The sequence below is a fragment of the Aquarana catesbeiana genome, linkage group LG02 (assembly GCF_042186555.1).
Source record: "Aquarana catesbeiana isolate 2022-GZ linkage group LG02, ASM4218655v1, whole genome shotgun sequence".
NCBI lineage: Eukaryota > Metazoa > Chordata > Amphibia > Anura > Ranidae > Aquarana > Aquarana catesbeiana.
This window is the reverse complement of record NC_133325.1, coordinates 404,962,262-404,986,147: the sequence shown is the minus strand read 5'-3', so window position 1 is coordinate 404,986,147 and position 23,886 is coordinate 404,962,262. Positions and strand designations below refer to the sequence as shown.

The 23,886-nt window shown below is 45.2% G+C and overlaps 1 protein-coding gene across 1 annotated transcript in view; it reads left to right on the top strand.

Moving 5' to 3' along the window:
* S100PBP (S100P binding protein) overlaps nucleotides 1–23,085 on the top strand; it is a 105,361-nt gene extending 82,276 nt beyond the window's left edge. The window contains exons 5-6 of the mRNA XM_073615346.1: nucleotides 5,974–6,058; nucleotides 22,284–23,085. Of these exons, the coding sequence (XP_073471447.1) occupies nucleotides 5,974–6,058; nucleotides 22,284–22,437 (239 nt within the window). The 3' untranslated portion in view covers nucleotides 22,438–23,085. The remainder of the gene's footprint in view (nucleotides 1–5,973; nucleotides 6,059–22,283) is intronic.
* The last annotated feature ends 801 nt before the right edge of the window (nucleotides 23,086–23,886 follow it).

The window sequence follows — 23,886 nt, the reverse complement described above, 5'->3', positions numbered from 1 at the left end:
TTCTGAGGAAACACCGCCTTCAACTTTTAGCTTTAAACCTCACCGCTCCCCCCCCCCGGCCCCTCAGTTCTGGTGTTTCCTCCGGTGGGGAGACATCGCAAGGAACCAGGGCTAAACAGCCAGGGAGGCTGAAGCTAATTGCAGGCGGAGCAGAGGGGGGTGATCGGGCGCTCTCTCTCTCTGTCTCTCTCCTGCTCATTTTCTTATAAAGACTGCAGTCCAAGGGGCTAGTGTGGCTGGGTACCTTTAGAAGACTGCACATCACGTTCCTCCAGCTTCTCTTAGTGAAGCCGTAAGCCGGAGGGGTCCGTTTTCTTTTTGCCTAGCAGTGGCATAGGCGGAGGCACAGGAGACCGCCCTGCACTTGCAGCCAGCGTGGGAGCTCTGAGCGCTGGGTCGGAGGGCGGGTGACGTCATTTTCGGCGGAGGTCAGTGCTTCCGTCTGACCCGTGACTTCCGGTTCCGGTCGCGGTGATGAAAACGGACCGCGCGTTCGGCTGGTGCTGCCTCTGACCTGCTGTGGGGACAGCATACAGGGGTTTGGAACACCACTGCACTCTAAGGAGATGTCGGAAGCAGGGGCTTCAAGAACCGCTCCAGGAGAATTCTGCACCAGCCACTCCAAGGTAAGAGGAACCCTGGGGTGGTGTTCCCTTACCGCTTCCTGTAAGCTCCACAGGTGTAGAACTCCCCTTGGTGGTGAGGGGGGGGGAAAGGGTTGTGACTGGGTCCCTGGTGGTGGTCGGTCCCGGGAAGTGCACCCCTGGTGGCCCTCCGTGGTAGTGCTGGTGGATAAGTTTGCTGATTGCTCCCTCTTTTTAACTTATTTTACAGGGCAAAGCTACAGAGCAAAGCAAGTCACCCCACAGTACAAAGAGAAAATGCCCCTCATGCAGAATCACAATGGGGGAATCTTGGTCTAAGCCCCTCTGCAGGGAATGTATAGAGGGGTTAGTAAGGGAGCAGTCTGGAGAGCAGTCTTCAGATTTAGCAGCATCCGTTAAGGAGCTTTCTAATACTGTGCAGACTTTTAAGGCACTATTTTCCAGTCTTCAGTTGCCACAGCCACAGGTTATTTCTCCACCAGCACAGCAGAGTGTTCCTCAGTCCTTAATGGATGCTCCCTCGGGAAGTGGAGAGAATCCAGGAGGTGCCAGACTCGAGGTTGAGGAAGAGCCTGATAGCGGGTCTTCAGATCCCCAGGGGGAATCAGAGGGAGAGGAGGTGGAAGGGGAATCCACAAGATCCTCTCGCTACAAGCTTTCCCTGGAAGAGGTGGAGGAGCTCCTAGGAGCCATTCATACCACCCTAGGAATCCAGGAGGAAAGGAAGAAGCTATCACTCCATGACCAGATGTACAAGGGACTAGGGGAACATAAAAGGAAGGTGTTCCCGGTCCATGAGGTCTTGGTCGACGCCATCAAAAAAGAGTGGCAAGACCCCGAAAGGAAACCTTTCCTTTCAAGAGCACTTAAGCGTAGGTTCCCCTTTGCAGAAGAGGAGGCGCTGGTATGGAACAAATCCCCTAAGCTAGACGCAGCCTTTTCGCAGGTCTCCAGGCACACTGACTTGGCCTTTGAGGACATGGGGGCACTCCCAGATCCCATGGATAAGAGGATAGATTCCCTCTTGAAAAAATCCTGGGACTCTTCCCTAGGGAACCTCAAACCCGCCATGGCGTCCACAGTGGTGGCACGGAACATGGAGTACTGGCTGACGCAAATTAAAGCACACATAGAGGCAGGAACGCCTAAGGAAACAATCCTGTCATCTTTTCCCATGCTCCTTAAAGGAATAGCTTATCTGGCAGATGCTTCGGCTGAATCGGTGCGTATGTCCGCAAGATCAGCCGCATTGTCCAATTCGGCAAGAAGAGCCTTATGGCTTAAAACGTGGCAGGGAGATACCGCATCCAAGGTTAAACTTTGCGGCATTCCTCTCACGGGGGACTTGCTTTTTGGACCAGGTCTGGAAGCCGTGTTGGATCGAACGGCTGACAGAAAAAAGGCATTTCCTTTTAAAAGGAAACCGGCAGAGACTAAAAGAAAGTCTCGGCCCTGGAAGAAATTGGACCCCCCAAAATATGATCAACAGAAAAAGGGGTAGGGAAAGGGCGTGGGGGGGCTATTTTTCGCCCTCCTGAACAGCCCAAAAAGACTAAGTGACAGAATAACGGTGGGAGGAAGATTGGGGGCCTTCCTTCCACAGTGGGAGATGATCACCTCCAACCATTTTATTTTGGAAGTCATAAGAAGAGGGTACAGGTTAGAGTTTGCAGAACCTCCACCATGCAGACTCCTGGTAACCACGCTACCGAAATGTGCAGAGAGGTCAGCGGCTCTCCTTTCCTCCCTCCAGGAGTTGGAGGAACAGGAGGTAGTAGTTCGAGTTCCAGAAGGAGAGACGGGCAGAGGCTTTTACTCCCACATTTTTGTGGTGCGCAAACCCTCGGGGAAGTTCAGGCTCATCCTGAACCTGAAGCCTCTGAACGTCTCGCTCACCTACAGGAGGTTCCGAATGGACTCGATCTATTCGGTAAAAACGCTCCTTCCTCCGAACTGCTTCATGGCATCGGTAGACTTGAGGGATGCCTACCTGCACATTCCCATTGCAGATCAGTGTCAGAAGTTCCTCAGGCTGGCGGTAAATACCAGAGAAGGGACGTTTCATTGGCAGTTCAGGGCCCTTCCCTTCGGGCTATCCTCTTCCCCCCGCATCTTCACCAAAGTCATGGTAGAAGTCTTGGCTTTCCTACGGATCAAGGGCATCTCAGTGATCGCATATTTAGACGATCTACTACTTTTTGCCTCTTCCCCGGAACAACTGTCGCAGGACCTGCAGTTTACAAGGAACATTCTAGAGGGTCTAGGTTGGCTCTTAAATCTGGAAAAGTCCAATTTGACTCCATCGCAAAAGGTAATCTTTTTAGGTTACCTGTTGGATTCAACAAAACAGAAAGTCTTCCTGCCAAGGGAGAAGATCCAGAAGGTAGACAAGGCAATGTTGTCACTCCAGGGCAGCCAACAAATATCAGTAAGAAAGGCTATGTCAGCCTTGGGATTACTGACGGCTGCACTTCCAGCAGTTCAATGGGCAGGGTTACACTTTAGCCCTTTACAACTCTTCATCCTGAGTATTTGGGATCACAGTCAGGGGTCTTTGGACTCCCTGATAACTATACCAGGCCAGGTCAAGAGATCCCTATGGTGGTGGCGAAGAGAGGCCAATCTCTCACAGGGTTTGGAGTGGGTTCTGCCGGTGTCCAGATGCGTCACGACCGATGCGAGTGGCATGGGTTGGGGGGCGCATATGGAGGACCGGGTGGCTCAAGGCGTCTGGCGGAGGGAGGACGCAAGAAGATCCTCCAACTGGAAGGAACTGAGAGCAGTAGCCTTGGCACTCAGAGCTTTTCAAAAGGAACTGCAGGGACAGCATGTGAGAGTCCGGTCGGACAACTCCTCGGCTGTAGCCTACATAAACAGGCAGGGGGGTACCAAAAGCAGACCCTTGTGGACCCTGGTAGAAAGCATTCTCAAATGGGCCGAAGTAAACGTCCTATCCCTCTCGGCAGTGCATCTGAAGGGGGAACAAAATCTGGTGGCAGATTTCCTCAGCAGGAAACGGCTGAGAGAAGGCGACTGGGTTCTGAACCAGGGGGTTTTCGAGGCAATATCCCAGAAATGGGGAAGGCCATGCATAGACCTCTTTGCCTCGAGAGAAAACAGGAAGGTGCATCTCTTCTTCTCCCTAAACAGGTGGGATGGAGCTCTAGGGGTAGACGCACTGGCTCAGAGTTGGACTTTCGACAGGTGTTATGCCTTCCCCCCACCTGTACTGATCCCAGCCGTCCTAAGAAAGTTCCAGCTGGAAAACACAACCCTCATTCTTATTGCGCCAAATTGGCCCAGGAGGCCTTGGTTCTCCATCCTGAGAAGTCTGGCAGCGGAACCCCCCTGGCTTTTGCCAGTTCAGGAGAATCTACTTTCCCAGGGGCCAATCTGTTGTCCCCAGGTGGAGAGATGGAGCCTCGCGGCTTGGCTACTGAGGAGGAATTGCTAAAGAGCAGGGGTTTCTCAGATAGCTTAGTGAAGACCCTCCTAAATTGCAGGAAAAAAGAAACCCAGGCTATCTACCAAAAAACGTGGAAGCGTTTTAATAGCTGGTGCACAGAAACTTCCTTTGATGTTCACAGCTCTATAGCGGTCTTAGAGTTCCTGCAAGCAGGGGCGGACAAGGGGTTAGCCCTTGGCACCCTGAAAGGACAGGTTTCCGCTTTGAGTGTGTTTCTGGATAAACAACTAGCCTCCGATCCTTGGATCGTTAGATTTTTTAAAGCATTGAGTAGGCAGAGACCTTTGAGGGTCTCCCCCTTCCCAATGTGGGATCTTTCTTTGGTCTTACAAGCGCTTACAGGGGAACCCTTTGAGCCATTGGAGACGTGTACGCTAAAATGGATTAGCCTCAAAACAGTGTTTTTGGTGGCAATCACTACGGCAAGAAGAGTGAGTGAACTCGAGGCCCTCTCGTTTAGGGCACCCTTTTTTCAGATATTTCCGGACCGGGTAATTTTTAAAACCGACCCGGCCTTTTTGCCAAAGGTGGCCTCGGTTTTTCATAGAGGCCAGGAAATTGTTTTGCCCACCTTTTGTTTGAATCCTGTGAGGGAACAGGAACATAGGTTTCATAAACTAGATGTAAGAAGGTGTGTCCTGCAGTACTTGGAGGATACAAAACCATTTAGAAAATCTGATTCCTTTTTTGTGTTATTTTCAGGAACCAGGAAGGGAGGCAGAGCCTCTAGGCGCACTATAGCTAGGTGGTTAAGGTTAGCCATCAGCCAGGCTTATATAATTAGCGGGTTGGAAGCCCCTAAGGGTATCAGGGCACACTCCACTAGGGCAGTGGCGACCTCTCAGGCCGAGTGGGCTGGTGCGTCTCCGGAGCAGATCTGTAGAGCGGCAACGTGGTCCAGATTCGACACGTTCGTGAAACACTACAGATTAGACCTTCTATCAGCAAAAGACCAGGCTTTTGGGCGTAAGGTTCTGCAGGCAGTAGTCCCACCCTAAGGTAAGGTGCTCGCTCATCCTCTCTATGGTGCTGTCCTGAAAGACGTAAATGGGAAAATCGGAGTTACTTACCGGTAACGTCCTTTTCCAGGAGTCTTTCAGGACAGCACAGTTACCCACCCTACTTTAGGGACATTCGTGAAGAGTTCATCGCAGAAGAACGTCAGGTAAGATCAGAGTTATTATGACGTGTTCTTGTGTCTCCCCAACTAACCGGAGGTCCTCTTGAAGAACTGAGGGGCCGGGGGGGGAGCGGTGAGGTTTAAAGCTAAAAGTTGAAGGCGGTGTTTCCTCAGAAGGGGAGGAGCCAAGGTCTCTCTATGGTGCTGTCCTGAAAGACTCCTGGAAAAGGACGTTACCGGTAAGTAACTCCGATTTTTAAGTACCGAACATTGGCGCCATTCCACGAGCGTGTGCAATTTTGAAGCGTGACATCTTAGGTATCTATTTACTCGGCGTAACTTCATCTTTCACAAAATGCAAAAACATTGGGCTAACTTTACTGTTTTGTTTTGTTTTTTTTAAACACAAAACAGTTTTTTTTCCCCAGAAAAACGCGTTCGAAAAATTCCTGCGCAAATACTGTGCGAGATAAAAAGTTGCAACAACCGCCATTGTATTCTCTAGGGTCTTTGCTAAAAAAACATATATAATGTTTGGGGGTTCTATGTAATTTTCTAGCAAAAAAATGATGATTTTTACATGTAGGAGCAAAGTGTCAGAATTGGCCCGATATTGAAGCGGTTAATATTATTCACACACATTTGAAAGTCAGGCTTTTACTGGTCTAGATTTAAACCAATTCTAGGTTTTAAATTTCTTAAGCCTAACTCCAAGATTGCTTACAGTTTTATAAATTTATACCTATTTTAGAGATAATCATGCCTTTTTTTTGTAATGACAGATCCCTTTCATGAGCTGACGTCATTATTAAACCAAATCAGCAGACAGAATCAGGACTGGCAGCATCCCTCCAATTTTTCTAGAAGGTATGAAAAATATGTTCCATCTTCGTTTTGCTAACTGTACATTGTAAGGATGTTAGAGTGCTGCTTTAAGGTATTAGATAGAATACATGTATTTTGCTTTCTTATGCAGAAAATTAGAAGTGCAAAGATTATTTGCGAGCTATGTACTTGAACAGGATGTACATGTGGTCAGTCTGACACTTAATATAGACCATGAATAACAAAGTTATAACAAGTTAGAAGTTGGGTGTCTGGAACATTGGCAAATTGCCTAATATACGTAGCTTCATATATATTTATATTTAAACATAGCCTGAGAGATGTCTCCAGGCAGAATATGCAGTGTATGACGTTTATGCTTATTTTTTTATAAAGTTTATGCTTCAATCTCATTGGCTGATAATAAGAGGGAGGTTTTTCTCTCTATGTAATTGTATAAGATATCTGCAAACCCAATAAAGCATTGTAATCTTGATTCACCATCCCTGTGTGTATGGAGTCTTGATTACCCAATCGATCAGAGAGTTCTATCCATACACCTATAAGTCCAACCCGGGTTACCAGGAAAGGAAGCGACCTAACATACATTAAAAAATGTAAATACACACACACACTTGAAGTTGTGCACCATTGTAATCTTCAAACAGGTATTACCATTTGAAGTGCAATGCAAAAGCATTTGACACAGTTCCCCATAAACGTTTACTGTACAAAATAAGGTCCGTTGGCATGGACCATAGGGTGAGTACATGGATTGAAAATTGGCTACAAGGGCGAGTTCAGAGGGTGGTGATAAATGGGAAGTACTCGAAATGGTCAGGGGTGGGTAGTGGGGTTCCCCAGGGTTCTGTGCTGGGACCAATCCTATTTAATTTGTTCATAAACGACCTGGAGGATTGGATAAACAGTTCAATCTCTGTATTTGCAGACGATACTAAGCTAAGCAGGGCAATAACTTCCCCGCAGGATGTGGAAACCTTGCAAAAAGATCTGAACAAATTAATGGGGTGGGCAACTACATGGCAGATGAGGTTCAATGTAGAAAAATGTAAAATAATGCATTTGGGTGGCAAAAATATGAATGCAATCTATACACTGGGGGGAGAACCTCTGGGGTAATCTAGGATGGAAAAGGACCTGGGGGTCCTAGTAGATGATAGGCTCAGCAATGGCATGCCAAGCTGCTGCTAACAAAGCAAACAGAATATTGGCATGCATTAAAAAGGGGATCCACGCCAGAGATAAAACGATAATTCTCCCGCTCTACAAGACTCTGGTCCGGCCGCACCTGGAGTATGCTGTCCAGTTCTGGGCACCTGTCCTCAGGAAGGATGTACTGGAAATGGAGCGAGTACAAAGAAGGGCAACAAAGCTAATAAAGGGTCTGGAGGATCTTAGTTATGAGGAAAGGTTGCGACCACTGAACTTATTCTCTCTGGAGAAGAGACGCTTGAGAGGGGATATGATTTCAATATACAAATACCGTACTGGTGACCCTACAATAGAAATAAAACTTTTTCGCAGAAGAGAGTTTAACAAGATTCGTGGCCACTCATTAAAATTAGAAGAAAAGAGGTTTAACCTTAAACTACGTAGAGGGTTCTTTACTGTAAGAGCGGCAAGGATGTGGAATTCCCTTCCACAGGCAGTGGTCTCAGCGGGGAGCATCGATAGAATGAAATGAACGCAACATACAGGGATATACAATGTAATACTGACACATAATCACACATAGGTTGGACTTGTGTCTTTTTTCAACCTCGCCTACTATGTAAGTCTATTTTATTTATTTTTTGTGACTCCAGACATCTGAAAAAATTATGGAGGGGTGTCACCAACATGATGTCAGACCACTGCACTTTCCACAAACTTGTGACAACTGACTGGTTAACCACTTCAGCCCCAGAAGGATTTACCCCTTCCTGACCAGAGCTTTTTTTGCGATTCGGCACTGCTTCATTTAGTTAACGATTGCGCAGTCGTGTGACGTTGTACCCAAACAAAATTGACGTCCTTTTTTTCCCACGAATAGAGCTTTCTTTTGGTTTTATTTGATCACCTCTGTGTTTTTTTTTTTTGCTCTATAAACAAAAAAAAGTGACAATTTTGAATAAAAAAAAAAAAAACAATTTTTCTACTTTTTGCTATAATAAATATCCCCCAAAAATATATAAAAAAACTGATTTCCTCCACAGTTTAGGCCGATATGTATTTTACATATTTTTGGTAAAAAAAAAAACGCAATAAGTGTATATTGATTGGTTTGTGCAAAAATTTATAAAATAGGGGATAGATTTATGGCATTTTTATTGAGTTTTTCTTTAACTAGTAATGGGGGCGAGCTGCGATTTTTATCATGACTGTGACATTGCGGCTTTGACACTATTTTGGGACCATTGACATTTATACAGCGATCAGCACTAAAAATTGCCACTGATTACTGTATAAATGTCACTGGTAGGGAAGGGGCTAAATACTAGGGCTATTAAGGGGTTAAATGTGTTCCTTGGATGTGTTCTAACTGCAGGGGGGAAGGGCTCACTACAACATGACAGAGATCACTGCTCCCGATGACGGGGAGCAGTAGATCCCTGTCATGTTGCTAGGCAGAACAGAGAAATGCCTTGTTTACATAGGCATATCCCCGTTCTGCCTCTCCTCACCGCAATCGCGGGCTGCCAGCAAACATTGAGTTCGCGTGACCCACGGGCACGCTATTGCGGGAATTTCAAAGGGACGTGCAGGGATGTCCTTTTGCTTGCCCGTGCCATTTTGCCGACGTAAATCGGATTGTGGCGGTCGGCATGTGGTTAATCTCACACCATGCTGTCACTGATGCACAACAATAACACTTTCAGCCTCACCCTGCACAAAGATTTTCCAGCTTGCGGAAACCACAATCTAAGTGCCAACAAACTGAGAGTGAGTGTCACTGGGTGTAGTTAACTAAGCAATTAGCCCTTTACACCCCAAACTGCCACCAGATAGATTTGGGCTTGTCAACCCTTCACAATATCGGCAATGATCGTTATAATTTTAACATAAACGTCTGTAACACACACTGTCACCACAGACCGGTATGTTTTATACTACAGTAGCACTCTTCAGGAGACGGGGAGTTTGTGCTAGGGCAATAGAGACACTTTTAACACTTTTCAAAATATGGTTTAATGAAAAGGTAAAAAATTGTGCAAAATAAAATATTTACAGAAAAAAGGGTATAACAAAGATAATAATGCCACAGAGAAATAAAAAGGATCTGAAAATGGAAATACTTGCAAGTTCTGGCTTCAGTAGAGTCTGATCAATGAGCAAGATAATTCATTGGCTGTCATATGACTTGACACATGTTCCTTGGTTTGATGTTACACGAGAACTCTCAAATGTGCTTGCAATCCCCTTTTGCTTTGGTATCAAGGGGGTGTTGACAGAGACCATCTGACCAATTAAGTGGCTAAGGAGTGGCCCTAGGATGTCACTGTGTTTATGACTATCCCTGGTACAGTTTATTAATATCACTGAATACTAACCTGCATATTATTGTCCAGCATGAAATCTGCTTTGAAATTAATATACAGTGTGGGCGGAAAGTATTCAGACCCCCTTAAATTTTTCACTCTGTTATATTGCAGCCATTTGCTAAAATCATTTTAAGTTAATTTTTTCCTCATTAATGTACACACAGCACCCCATATTGACAGAAAAACACAGAATTGTTGACATTTTTACAGATTTATTAAAAAAGAAAAATTGAAATATCACATGGTCCTAAGTATTCAGACCCTTTGCTGTTACACTCATATATTTAACTCAGGTGCTGTCCATTTCTCCTGATCATCATTGAGATGGTTCTACACCTTCATTTGAGTCCAGCTGTATTTGATTATACTGATTGGACTTGATTAGGAAAGCCACACACCCGTCTATATAAGACTTTACAGCTCACAGTGCATGTCAGAGCAAATGAGAATCATGAGGTCAAAGGAACTGCCTGAAGAGCTCAGAGACAGAATTGTGGCAAGGCACAGATCTGGCCAGGGTCACCAAAAAATTTCTGCTGCACTTAAGGTTCCTAAGAGCACAGTGGCCTCCATAATCCTTAAATGGAAGATGTTTGGGGCGACCAGAACCCTTCCTAGAGCTGGCCGTCCGGCCAAACAGAGCTATCGGGGGAGAAGAGCCTTGGTGAGAGAGGTAAAGAAGAACCCAAAGATCACTGTGGCTGGGCTCCAGAGATGGGTTAATCCTGTGTCTAGGGGGGGTCCCTTTTAACCTCTCAGACCTCGGATCGATATATTATGCATTTCAGATATATCCGGAGCCAAGTCCCAAAATACATACGACACGCACACAACAATTATGTCTTGGGAAATTACTGTATTTGATTTGCATCCCAGCGTCTTTATAGCAAATTACAAGTCACACAGAAGATTCATAGTTAAAAATATGCGCAGTAGATATTAAGGCAACTACAATAAGACAAAACAAACAGTCTTTGTTCTCTGTTTCTCAGGCTGTTGAATACAAAGGAATGTAAGAGACAGTGTGAAAGTGTAGATAAGAAGTGTGTGACAACAATTGATTAGAAGAATCTCATGCTGAGACAGATATTTGAGAAGTTAAAGGGGTGTTCAAACTGTTCATATCAAAAATGGAAATATGTGAATATTAAGATGGCTGACAAGACAAGATGGAGGCTTAGCATAACCTTTCAGTCGGGAGATGGGAGAAAGTTGTAGAAAGTCAACCATCACTGCAGCCCTCCACCAGTCGGGGCTTTATGGCAGAGTAGCCCGACGGAAGCCTCTCCTCAGTGCAAGACACATGAAAGCCCACATGGAGTTTGCTAAAAAAAAAAACACCTGAAGGACTCCAAGATGGTGAGAAATAAGATTCTTTGGTCTGATGAGACCAAGATAGAACTTTTTGGCCTTAATTCTAAGCAGTATATGTGGAGAAAACCAGGCACTGCTCATCACCTGTCCAATACAGTCCCAACAGTGAAGCATGGTGGTGGCAGCATCATGCTGTGGGGGTGTTTTTCAGCTGCAGGGACAGGACGACTGGTTGCAATCGAGGGAAAGATGAATGCGGCCAAGTACAGGGATATCCTGGACAAAAACCTTCTCCAGAGTGCTCAGGACCTCAGACTGGGCTGAAGGTTTACCTTCCAACAAGACAATGACCCTAAGCACACAGATAAAATAACGAAGGCGTGGCTTTACAACAACTCTGTGACTGTTCTTGAATGGCCCAGCCAGAGCCCTGACTTAAACCCAATTGAGCATCTCTGGAGAGACCTAAAAATGACTGTCCACCAACATTTACCATCCAACCTGACAGAACTGGAGAGGATCTGCAAGGAGGAATGGCCGAGGATCCCCAAATCCATGTGTGAAAAACTTGTTGCATTTTTCCCAAAAAAAATCATGGCTGTATTAGGTCAAAAGGGTGCTTCTACTAAATACTGAGCAAAGGGTCAGAATACCATGTGATATTTCAGTTTTTCTTTTTTAATAAATCTGCAAAAATGTCAACAATTCTGTGTTTTTCTGTCAATACGGGGTGCTGTGTGTACATTAATGAGGAAAAAAAATGAACTTTAAATGATTTTAGCAAATGGCTGCACTATAACAAAGAGTGAAAAATGTAAGGAGGTCTGAATACTTTCCGTCCCCGCTGTAAATATGGCATGTTTTGGATGTCTACTTTACTCAGGAGGGATAAGGGTGTTCCAGTGGATCCCTATATCCTCTAATATGGGGGTGTTTGGACCTGAACGGCTACAAATTAACCGAGGGAGGTAAATATGCCCTTATTCTGGCTGTGCTGTTATTATTTCATGATTTATTAAATAAACTGGATTATAGATTCTACACAGAAGAGACAGCAATGTGTATTTCTACTTCAGCTAAGATTTGATTGTAGCCGTATTAGTGCAATTGTGACAGAGAAAATTGAGTACTGTCCGTGATACTTTTTTTATTTGCACTAACATACAATTTTTCTCTACTTCAGCTAAGATATTTATGACCAAGTATCTGTTAACTCTAGTTACTCAGTGGGCAAGATGGACAGCTTTATGGGGCACTGAGATGTGTATTGGTGTTAGATTCTGCTAGTCGTATTAACAGATTGATGTCTGGGGTGCAACTAAGAGCTTGTGTAAACTGAAAGGAAGAGGGAGGGGGGAAATTCACTGCAGCTAGAAAGGAATCAACCCAATTTCAAATCACATTTTGTTGATTTGTAGCCTGAAATAAAGACTCAGTTTTTGTTTTATTGATCTAAATTTACTGTGCAGCTTATAACATCCAAGTGAAAGATATGACACCAACATGTCAGGGGAAAAAAAAAAAACAGAATCGCTAAGTTGGTAAAAGGATCTCCTCTCCTAAAAAATTACTAAAACTCGATCAGGTGTAGCTAATCCCCTTCTCATTGGCACACAAAGCCACAAAGCCTCCCCTCTAAAACATGCGCAGATCACTCCCATTCTTAAAAAGCCCTCACTGGACCCTACCGACCTGAACAACTTAAGACCCATCTCATTGCTCCCATTCACCTCTAAACTTCTAGAACGCTTAGTCTACAACCGTCTTAGCTCCTACCTCAATGAAAATAACCTTCTTGACCACTCTGGCTTTCGCTCGCTGCACTCCACGGAAACTGCCTTACTAAAACTCACTAACGATTTACTAACTGCTAAAACCAACAGCCAGTACTCCATACTCCTACTACTTGACCTCTCTGCGGCCTTTGATACTGTTGACCACCCGCTCCTTCTCAATAAACTACATTCCCTTGGCCTCCAAGATTCTGCTCTATCCTGGTTCTCTGACTATTTATCACAGCGCTCCTTCAGTGTCACCTACAACTGTCTCCTCCTCTCCATTGCCCCTTTCTGTGGGGGTCCCCCAAGGCTCGGTTCTTGGACCCCTTCTCTTCTCTATCTACACCTCCTCCCTTGGTCACTTAATAACTGCCCACGGCTTCCAATACCACTTATACGCTGATGACACCCAAATCTATCTGTCTACTCCTCACCTCACTCCTTCAGTCTTCTCTCGCATTACTAACTTACTAACTGACATATCAGCATGGATGTCGCACCACTTCCTTAAACAAAATCTCTCTAAAACTGAGCTATTAATATTCCCCCCCGCCCGTGCCCCCCTCCATGACTTTGCCATCAAAATCAACAATGCCACCATCAGTCCCTCTCCTCACGCCAGGGTACTAGGTGTAATCCTAGACTCTGACTTGTCATTTCAGCCTCAAATCCAATCGTTGTCAAAAGTTTGTAGAATTCACCTCCGTAACATCTCTAAAATTCGCCCTTTTTTAACAAATGAAACCACCAAGCTCCTCATTCATTCCCTTGTTATCTCTCGCCTTGACTATTGCAACTCCCTTCTCATTGGCTTACCTCTCCATAGGCTATCCCCTCTTCAGTCTATCATGAATGCTGCTGCAAAACTTATCCACCTTACCAACCGCTCAGTGTCTGCCAACCCTCTACTTCAATCCCTACACTGGCTCCCAATCACCCAGCGAATTAAATTCAAAATTCTAACCACAACATACAAAGCCATTCACAACTCTGCCCCAAGCTACATCACTAATCTTGTCTCCAAATATCATCCAAATCGACCTCTCCGCTCTTCTCAAGACCTCCTGCTTTCAAGCTCTCTCATCTCCTCCTCCCATGCTCGTCTCCAGGATTTCTCCAGAGCCTCTCCCATCCTCTGGAACTCGCTACCTCCATCTATCCGGCTATCACCTACTCTTGCTACCTTCAGGCAATCCCTGAAAAGTCATCTCTTCAGGAAAGCCTATCACGTCTCCAACTAATCTCCTACCACTTCCACCAGCTCATTCCCCACAGTTACAACCTTTTGTACCACCTGCCCCACCCTATTAGATTGTAAGCTCTTCTGAGCAGGGCCCTCTTAATCAGGGCCCTCTTAATCCTATTGTATTGTATTATAACTGTATTGTCTCCCTTTTATATTGTAAAGCGCTGCGTAAACTGTTGGCGCTATATAAATCCTGAATAATAATAATTTGACTTTCAACTGTGATCAGCTGTGGTCATTTTGATTAGCTCAGCATGAAAAGAGCTTCCCTGGACTATTTCAGTCCCTGCTAGGGCAACTGAAGCAAATCAACTATGAGTGGCAAGACACTGTCAAAAGATCTCCTGGATAAAGTTGTGGACAACACAGACCCCCACCCATCCCCCCCCCCCCCCCCCCCCCGTTTCAGGACATCGCTCAAAACTGGATGAAGGAGCAAGGAGGAAACTGGCCAGAGAGGATACCACGAGGCCTACAGCAACTCTGAAGCAGTTGCAGGAATTTATGACAAGGAGTGGTCATTGTGTTTCTTGTGACAACAATATCACAAATTCTCCACAAATGAGGCTTGTATGGGAGGGTTGCAAGAAAAAAGCCACATGCAGTTATGACTGAGCTTTACCAAAACGCACCTTGAAGATTCTGAGGTCACATGGAAAAATTGAGACCAAAATTCAATTTTTTGGCCTCAACACCAAATGATATGTCAGATATGGGCAGAAATCCAATAAAGCATGGAGGTGGTCCACAAACTGTCACCATTACAATTAACTGAACTTGAACAGTTCTGCAAAGAAGAGTAGGCAAATATTGCAAAGTCTAGATGTGCAAAGTTAGTAGAAGACCTATCCTAACAGACTAAAGGCTGTAATTAAAGCAAAAGGTGGTTCTACAAAATACGGACCCAAGGGTGATCCTTTTTCCAACTCAGTAATTCTGTTTTTAAATGTTTTTTCTATTTATTTTTTTTTTTTCTGACATGTTAGTACTATATTTTTTACTGGGATGTTATAAGTTGCATAAGTACAGCTGGATAAAACAAAAACTGTGTCTGTCTTCATTTCAGACTGCAAAGCAACAAAATGTGATTATTTTGAAGGGGTGTGATTCTTTTCTATACTCGCTGTATCTTTTATGACAAAATGGCATGGGTGACCTGAGACTTGACAAAATGGCTGCCACACACAGCATTTCTTGTCCCCAGTACACACTACCATTACAGGGGTCATGTTTGTAGACAACCAAAACTGTCTTCCAGATCATTTTCTGGTGTGCAATTGTTGCATATGTTCTTGCATATGTTCTGTGAAAAACAGTGTTGGTTTAGAAAAGACTGGCTGCTGGGTGAAAAGAGGTGACTGAATACATTTACAGTTTATTTATCACAAGATGGATCTGTAAAAAATGTATTCAACTAATCACGGTTTGTGAGACTGACCTAGTCTGCTCATGTGCAGTTCTGTTTAATGTGCATACACGCACCCTGGCATTTAACCATTTCAATACCAGGCACTTAGACACCTTCCTGCCCAGGCCAATTTTCAGCTTTCAGCGCTGTCGCAATTTGAATGACAATTGCGTGGTCATACAACACTGTACCCAAACAATTTTTTTTTATCATTTTGTTCCACAAATTGAGTTTTCTTTTGGTGGTATTTGATCACCTCTGTGGTTTTTATTTTTTGCGCAACAAATAAAAAAAGACTGAAAATTTTGAAAAAAAAAAACACGTTTTTCTTTCTTTGTTAACATACTTATTTACAAAAAAATGTTTCTTCTTCAATGACGGGCACTGATATGGCTGCACTGACGGGCACTGATGAGGTGGCACTGATAGGAAGCACTGGTATGCGGCACTCATGGGCACTCATAGGCGGCACTGGGCACTCGTAGGTGGCACTGATGGGTACTTATAGGTGGCACTGATGGGTACTTATAGGTGGCACAGATTGGCACGGATGGGCACTGATTGGTGGCACTGCTGGGCATCACTGATATATAATGGTGCCAAATGGGCACTGATTGGCACAGATCGGGCATAATTTGCACATGTGGATGGCCATGGGGTACATACCTGGCCATCCACATGTTGCCCCCTTCCCTGGTGGTCCTGGCGGCTTCCCTGGTGGTCTAGTGTGGGCATCCGAGGGGGGGCTGTGCTGATAAACAATCAAAGCAGACCCCCCTGTCAGGAGAGCCGCCGATCGGCTCTCCTCTACTCGCGTCTGTCAGACACGAGTGAGGAGAAGCCGATCAACGGCTTTTCCTATTGACATCGTGATCAGCCGTGATTGGACACGTCTGGCGGAGGCTCTTTACCAAGATCGGTGTGTCAGACTGACACACCGCTCCACTGATCGCCGCGATGTGCGCCCCCACGAGCACGTGGCAGCTGTTATCCTGCTGGATGTCATATGACGCCCAGTCAGGATAACTGAACCACCGCCCGGCCGTAAATCTGCTATAGGCCAGGCTGGAAGTGGTTAAGAAAGCAATGGACGTGGTGGACTTGAATATCACCCCTGTATGTGGCAAGTACCTAGGTTGCTGTGCAGTCTAGATACAAAAAACAGTCATTTCCAGCGCTAATAGGTCTTCCAAGGTGTGGAGTAACAGATGTCAGATAAAATGGTGGTGTGAAAGGTATATATTTGTATCCAAAACTGGGTGGATGCTGCCTTCCTCAGATGGGGTAATCCGAAAGGAACTACAAGAAAAACAAATGGAAGGCGCGAACACCTAGTGCCTTACCAAAGATAATTTAATAATAAGAAATTTTTATTATAAAAGTGGGTACTCACAAAATGCAACTGATAAAAGGCCATAAACACAGTGCATGGACATGCACAGAACACGGGGCACATCTAACGCGTTTTGGGGGCGCACCCCCTTTCTTAGAGCTCAGAAAAGAATGGCTTCTCGGTAAAAAGAGGTGACCTAATAAATTTACAGTTTTATTTATCACAAAATGGATCTGTAAAAAAATGTATTCAACTAATCACGGTTTGTGAGACTGACCTAGTCTGCTCATGTGCAGTTCTGTTTAATGTGCATACACACACACCCTGGCATTTAAGAAAACAATGGACGTGGTGGACTTGAATATCACCCCTGTACGTGGCAAGTACCTAGGTTGCTGTGCAGTCTAGCATTTTATAAATATTCTTCAGTCTAATCATGTTAAAGCTTAATTCTAAAGATAAAAAAACCTTTCTATGTGCAGCTCCTCCATCCCCCTAATACTTAACTGAGCCCGGTCTCAATCCAGCAAGCAGTGATGCAGCTGCTTTTCTGGCTCTCTCCCTCCTCATTGGCTCAGACACAGTAGCGGGAGCCACTGACTATTGCTGCTGTCAATAACAGTCAGTGAGGAGAGGGAGCAGAGGGCAGGGCTGAGCTCCTTTCTGTGTGTCAGTGGACACACAGATTGTGGCTCGGAAGCGAGCACACACGTGTGCCCCCATAGCAAGCAGCCTGCTGTGGGGGCATTGCAGGGGGGAGGAGCCCAGAGCGCTAGCAGGGGACCGAAGCTGCTGTATGCAAAATTATTCTACAGAGCAGGTAACTATAACCTGTGTTTTTGTTTTTTTGTTTTTTTTTACAATTTTCCTTTTAGTATCACTTTAAAATGTGTGTGAAATATAAATAATTGTACAGATGCAAAGTGGTTAAACTTTAAAGTTTTTTTGTATTTTTTGCTAAAAATTACTTAAAACCCCCAAACAACAAACATTTTCTGAAAGCCAAGGCCCTATAAAATAAAACGGTGGCAGCATTTTTATGTTGCACAGTATTTGTGCAACTGTTTTCTGAACACATTTTCACAAGAGAAAACACTAAAATTAACTTTAGTGCACACAAACACAATTTAATACCCAAAGTATATTGGATGAAGTTGTGTCAAGTAAATGGATACCAAACATGTCAAGCCTATAAGTTGTGCAGATCAATGAAATGGGAAAAAACTGGCCTAAATTGATGAGGAAATTTTATTTATGTTTTTATTTGTTTTATAGCAGAAAGTAAAAAAATATAATTTGTTTGTTTATTTTGTTTTTTCAAAATTGCAAAATTGTCAGGGTCGGTTCACACATGGGCAACACGACTTTAACGCGACTTTGTACCGCGACTTCAACGCGGCTTCAGCGCGACTTTGGCACGACTTCGGCAAATTACGAGGCGACTTCAAGTCGCCTCCATGACGGGCGACTTCGCTGGCGGCCCCCCCCCCACCGTACCAGGCCGCATGCCCTCAACATGGGGGGTACTTTGGGGCATGGGGGGCGCAGTGTGCGCCCCCCCCCCAAAGCACCTTGTCCCCATGTTGATGAGGACAAGGGCCTCTTCCCGACAACCCTTGCCGTTGGTTGTTGGGGTCTGCGGGCGGGGGGCTTATCGGAATCTGGGAGCCCCCTTTAATAAGGGGGCCCCCAGATCCCGGCCCCCCACCCTATGTGAATGAGTATGGGGTACATGGTACCCCTACCCATTCACCTAGGGAAAAAAAGCGTCAATAAAACAAACAGTACACAGGTTTTTAAAATAATTTATTAGGCAGCTCCGGAATCTTCTTCCGACTTCGGGGGTCCTCTTCCGACTTCGGGGGTCTCTCCGCCGTCTCCTCCCGGTGTCCGCATCTTCTGCCGGCTCCTCCGCTATCTTCTGCAGCTCAATTGCTAGCGGTGGTCCGGACTTCTGCCTTCTTCTTTTCTTCCAGAGATGTTGACAGGACGCTCTCTCCAGCTGGAATGGTCTCTGAACGCTCCGCAACGGACTTATATAGGCGGTGACCCCGCCCCCTTATGAGGTCACTGTCCCAGGGCATGCTGGGGCTGTGCCGTCATAAGGGGGCGTGGTCATCACCCGGTGACCACGCCTCCTAAAACGTCACAGACCCAGCATGCCCAGGGACTGTGACGGCATAAGGGGGCGGGGTCACCGCCTATATAAGTCCCTTGCAGAGCGCACAGAAACCATTCTGGCTGGGGAGAGCGTCGTGTCAACATCTCTGGAAGAGAAGAGGGAAGAAGATGATCCAGAGGTCCGGACCACCGCTGGCAAAAGAGCGCCAGAAGATAGCGGTGGAGCCGGCAGAAGATGCGGACACCGGGAGAAGACGCCGGAGAGACCCCCGAAGTCGGAAGAAGATCCCGGAGCTGCCTAATAAATTATTTTAAATACCTGTTTACTGTGTTTTTTATTGACGCTTTTTTCCCTAGGTGAATGGGTAGGGGTACCATGTACCCCATACCTATTCACATAGGGTGGGGGGCCGGGATCTGGGGGCCCCCTTATTAAAGGGGGCTCCCAGATTCCGATAAGCCTCCCGCCCGCAGACCCCGACAACCAACGGCCAGGGTTGTCGGGAAGAGGCCCTTGTCCTCATCAACATGGGGACAAGGTGCTTTGGGGTGGGGGGGGGCCGCAGCGCGCCCCCCTCCCCCAAGGCACCAAACCCCCCATGTTGAGGGCATGCGGCCTGGTACGGTTCAGGAGGGGGGGGGGGGGGCGCTCGCTCGTCCCCACCCCCATTCCTGTCCGGCCGGGCTGCGTGCTCGGATAAGGGTCTGGTATGGATTGGGGGGGGGGACCCTCCACGCCGTTTTTTCGGCGTAGGGGGTTCTCCTCAAGGTCCATACCAGACCCAAGGGCCTAGTATGCCCTTGGAGGGGGAACCCATGCCGGATTTTTATTTAAAATTTGGCGCGGAGTTCCCTTCAAGATCATCTGAGCACAAGTCGCATGCCGAAGTCGGATCATGCGAGACGGCGATCCGACTTTGATCCGACTTCAATGATAGTCAATAGGCTGAAGTCGGATCAAAGTCGGATCAAAGTAGTACAGGGAGTACGCTCTGAAGTCGGAGCGACTTCAGTAGTGTCTATTAAGACGCTAGCGTTAACTCCCATTGAAACTATTTCTGGAGCGACTTGGGGCGACTTGAGGGCGTACAAGTCGGATCCCAAGTCGCCCCAGTGTGAACCGAGCCTCAGTCTTTTTTTTTGTTTATAGCGCAAAAAAATAAAAACCGCAGAGGTGATCAAAAACAACCAAAAGAGCTCTATTTGTGGGGGGAAAAAGGACATAAATTTTATTTGGGTACAACCTCTCACGATTGCGCAATTGTCAGTTAAAGCAACGCAATGCCGTATCGAAAAAAAATGGCCTGGTCAGGAAGGGGGTAAAACCTTCCAGAGCTGAAGTAGTTAATTTATTAGCCCGCATATTAATTTACTATGGCCATTGAAATGAATGAATACTCAAGCGCTTGACATGCCTAAAGCATAAGAGCCTTTAGATACGATTACACACATTTAAGTGCATCAGGAGTTTTTTCTGCCAAAACACTGCTGCTTTTGAATGCACTGACAGTGGCCTCTAAATGCCCCTGCCTCTAAACTCTTGTGTGCGCATGTGTTAGCATAGGCTAACATTAAGGGGCTTCGAGGCCGAAAAAAAAAAGGCAAAACTCCTCTAAAACTGGCTTTGAAACTGTCTTGTGCGCATGGAGCCTTCCTGCTGAGATGCGCAGATTTCAAAGCTCAAACCAAGAGGTCAAAAATACAGTGCTTTGAAAAAGTATTCATACCCCTTGAAATTTTCCACATTTGCTCATGTTACAACCAAAAACGTTAATTTATTTTATTGGGATTTTATGTGATGGACCAACAGAGTGGCACATAATTGTGAAGTGAAAGCAAAATAATAAATGGTTTTCAAATTTTTTTACAAAAAATATCTGAAAAGTGTGGCATGCATTTGTATTCAACCCTCTCTACTCTGATGCACCTAACTAAAATCTAGTGGAACCAATTGCCTTCAGAAGTCACCTAAAAGGTAAATAGAATCCATCTGTGTGTAATTTAATCTCAGTATAAATACAGCTGTTCTGTTAAGCCCTCAGAGGTTTCTTAGACAACCTTAATGAACAAACGACATCATGAAGGCCAAGGGACACACCAGACAGGTCAGGGATAAAGTTGTGGAAAAGTTTAAAGCAGGGTTAGGTTAATAAAAAAAAATATTCCAAGCTTTGAACATCTCATGGAGCACTGTTCAACCCATCATCCGAAAATGGAAAAAGTATGGCACAACTGCAAACCTAAGACATGGCTGTCCACCTAAACTGTCAGGCCGGGCAAGGAGAGAATTAATCGGAGAAGCAGCCAAGAGGCCCATGGTAACTCTGGAGGATCTGCAGAGATCCACAGCTCAGGTGGGAGAACAACTATTAGTTGTGCACTCCACAAATCTGGCCTTCATGGAAGAGTGGGAAGAACAACGCCATTATTGGGAGAAAACCATAAGAAGTCCCATTTGCAGTTTGCGAGAAGCCATGTGGGGGACACAGCAAACATGTGGAAGAAGGTGCTCTGGTCAAATGAAACCAAATTTGAACTTTTTGGCCTAAAGGCAAAACGCTATGTGTGGCGGAAAACTAACATTGCACATCACCCTGAACACACCATCCCCACCATGAAACATGGTGGTGGCAGCAGCATGCTGTGGGAATGCTTTTCTTCAGCAGTGACAGGGAAGCTGGTCAGAGTTGATGGGAAGATGGAGCCAACTACAGGGCAATCTTAGAAGAAAATCTGTTGAAGTCTGCAAAAAAAAAAACTTGAGACTGGGGCGGAGGTTCACCTTCCAGCAGGACAACGACCCTAAACATACAGCCAGAGCTACAATGGAATGGTTTAGATCAAAGCATATACATGTGTTAGCATGGCCCAGTCAAAGTCCAGACCTAAATCCATATGAAAATCTGCGGCAGGACATAAAAATTGCTGTTGATACGCTCTCCATCCAATCTGACAGATCTTGAGCTATTTTGCAAAGAAGAATGGGCAAAAATGTCTCTTTCAAGATGTGCAAAGCTGGTAGAGACATCTCCAAAAAGACTTGCAGCTGTAATTGCAGAAGAAGGTGGTTCTACGAAGTATTGACTCAGGGGGGCTGAATACAAATGCGTACCACACTTTTTACATATTTATTTGTAAAAAATGAAAACCATTTATTTTCCTTCCACTTCACAATTATGTGCCACTTTGTGTTGGTCTATCACATAAAATCCCAATAAAATACATTTATGTTTTTGGTTGTAACATGACAAAATGTGGAAAATTTCAAGGGGTATGAATACTTTTTTCCAGCTGCCTTGCAGACACATACAGTGCCTTAAAAACTTTCTGAAATTGTAACAGGACACAGTTTTGAACATGCGCATGCACAGTTTTAAACTTGCAATTTCAGAGTGTATAAAAAAATTAGTTCTACTTTAAGCACTTTGTATGTTTTCAGAATACAATTTCTAATTGAGCTGGTGGTGGTATATGAGTTGTTCAGACAGCCTTCAATTTATTTATTTATTTTTTATTGTCTTATAGGAATTACCCTAGGCATGGAAGGAAGTCATCAAAACGCTACACTTTAAATGAATGGGTGGAGAAGAATGGTGGAGCTGTACAGCGGTTTATGAACATGCCAGCTACATTCCAGCGAAACCCGCTTCCTGACGTTCTGCCCTTTCAATTTTCCTGAATGTGATTAATTGTGAAGTGTGTAAGATCCCTTTCACACTGGAGCTTTTGCAGGCACTATAGTGTTAAAATTAGCGCCTGCAAACCGCCCTAAAACAGCTGCTCCATTCACTCTAGTGTGAAAGCCCGAGGGTGTGCTGGCAGGGCATCAGAAAAAGTCCTGCCAGCAGCTTCTTTGGAGTGGTGAAGGAGCGGTGAACTCACCGCTGCTCCCCATTGAAATCAGTGGGGCATCACTGCGATACCGCCGCAGGAGCGGCATTTTGCGGGATTTAACCCCCTTTCAGCCGCTAGAGGGAGGTTAAAACCTCCCCCTAGCGGACGAATAGCAGCGGTGCTAAAACGACGGTAAATCGGCGCTGACGCCGGTGGCGGCACAGTGTGAAAGGGGTCTTAAAGTTTAACTTCTGTTTTGTTTAAAATTACAAAATGTTAAATAACCTTTAACAAAAATGTTTACTAGACCAGCAGGTGACACTTTTGGTCATGTTTGGGTATCGGCTAGTGCCTTTTTTTCTTAATGTGGGGTAGTTTTATACAGTAAAGCTCCATGTTTTACTTTTATTGTTGTTAACCAGACGTTTTATGCCTGTGTTGTAATTCTGTTTGGTTTTGTTGCTCTGTTAAATAAATGTACTGTATTATTTCAGTTGTGTCTGCCAACGTGCCTTAAAGTGGTTGTAAACCCAGATAACAAAAATTAAACTGAACATCTTAGCTAAATCGGCAAAGCCACACAACTTTGTGGGCAGTTTGTCATCTGTAATCCTCCCCGCTTTGCTACTGGGAAAAAAAATCCGACACATGCAAAAAAAAAAAGGCCCCATGCCCCCTCCCCTTGGACTGACTGACATGCAGAGGAAGACTCGTGCATGAGCATGAGTGAAGGGTGCGTGTGGCCTACTGCCCCAGCCTGAATATAAGAGTGTTTCATTTTAAATGCTTGTAAACCTCATATGCATCATTTCTCCAATACATGCGCCATTTTATAGTTTATGTAATAATCCAAACTGCTGTATTACCTCTGTATTGTCATCTTTAAGTCTGTCACAGCTCTCTGGAAATCTTCGGTCTGTGGGTGGTGGAGTCGTGACATCACTGGCTCTACCTCCCAGCAGGGAGTGACATGTGCGCTGCTAAGCCAGCGCTAGTGTGTACAGCGGGGACGTGGGGCCAGTGATGTCATGACTCCACCTCTTGAGCTCTGGTCCATAGACAGGCCCATGAACCAGAGGTTTTCAGAGAGCTGTGACCGGCTTAGAGATGAGAATACAGAGGTAATAATACAGCAGTTTGGACTTTTACATAAACTATAAAATGGTGCATGTATTGAAGAAATGATGCATATGGTGCATGTATTGGAGAAATGCATATGAGGTTTACAACACTTCTTGTTTCTTGCAACATTACATTTGACTGTTTAGTTGCAGACTGTATATTAAGTTAAGTG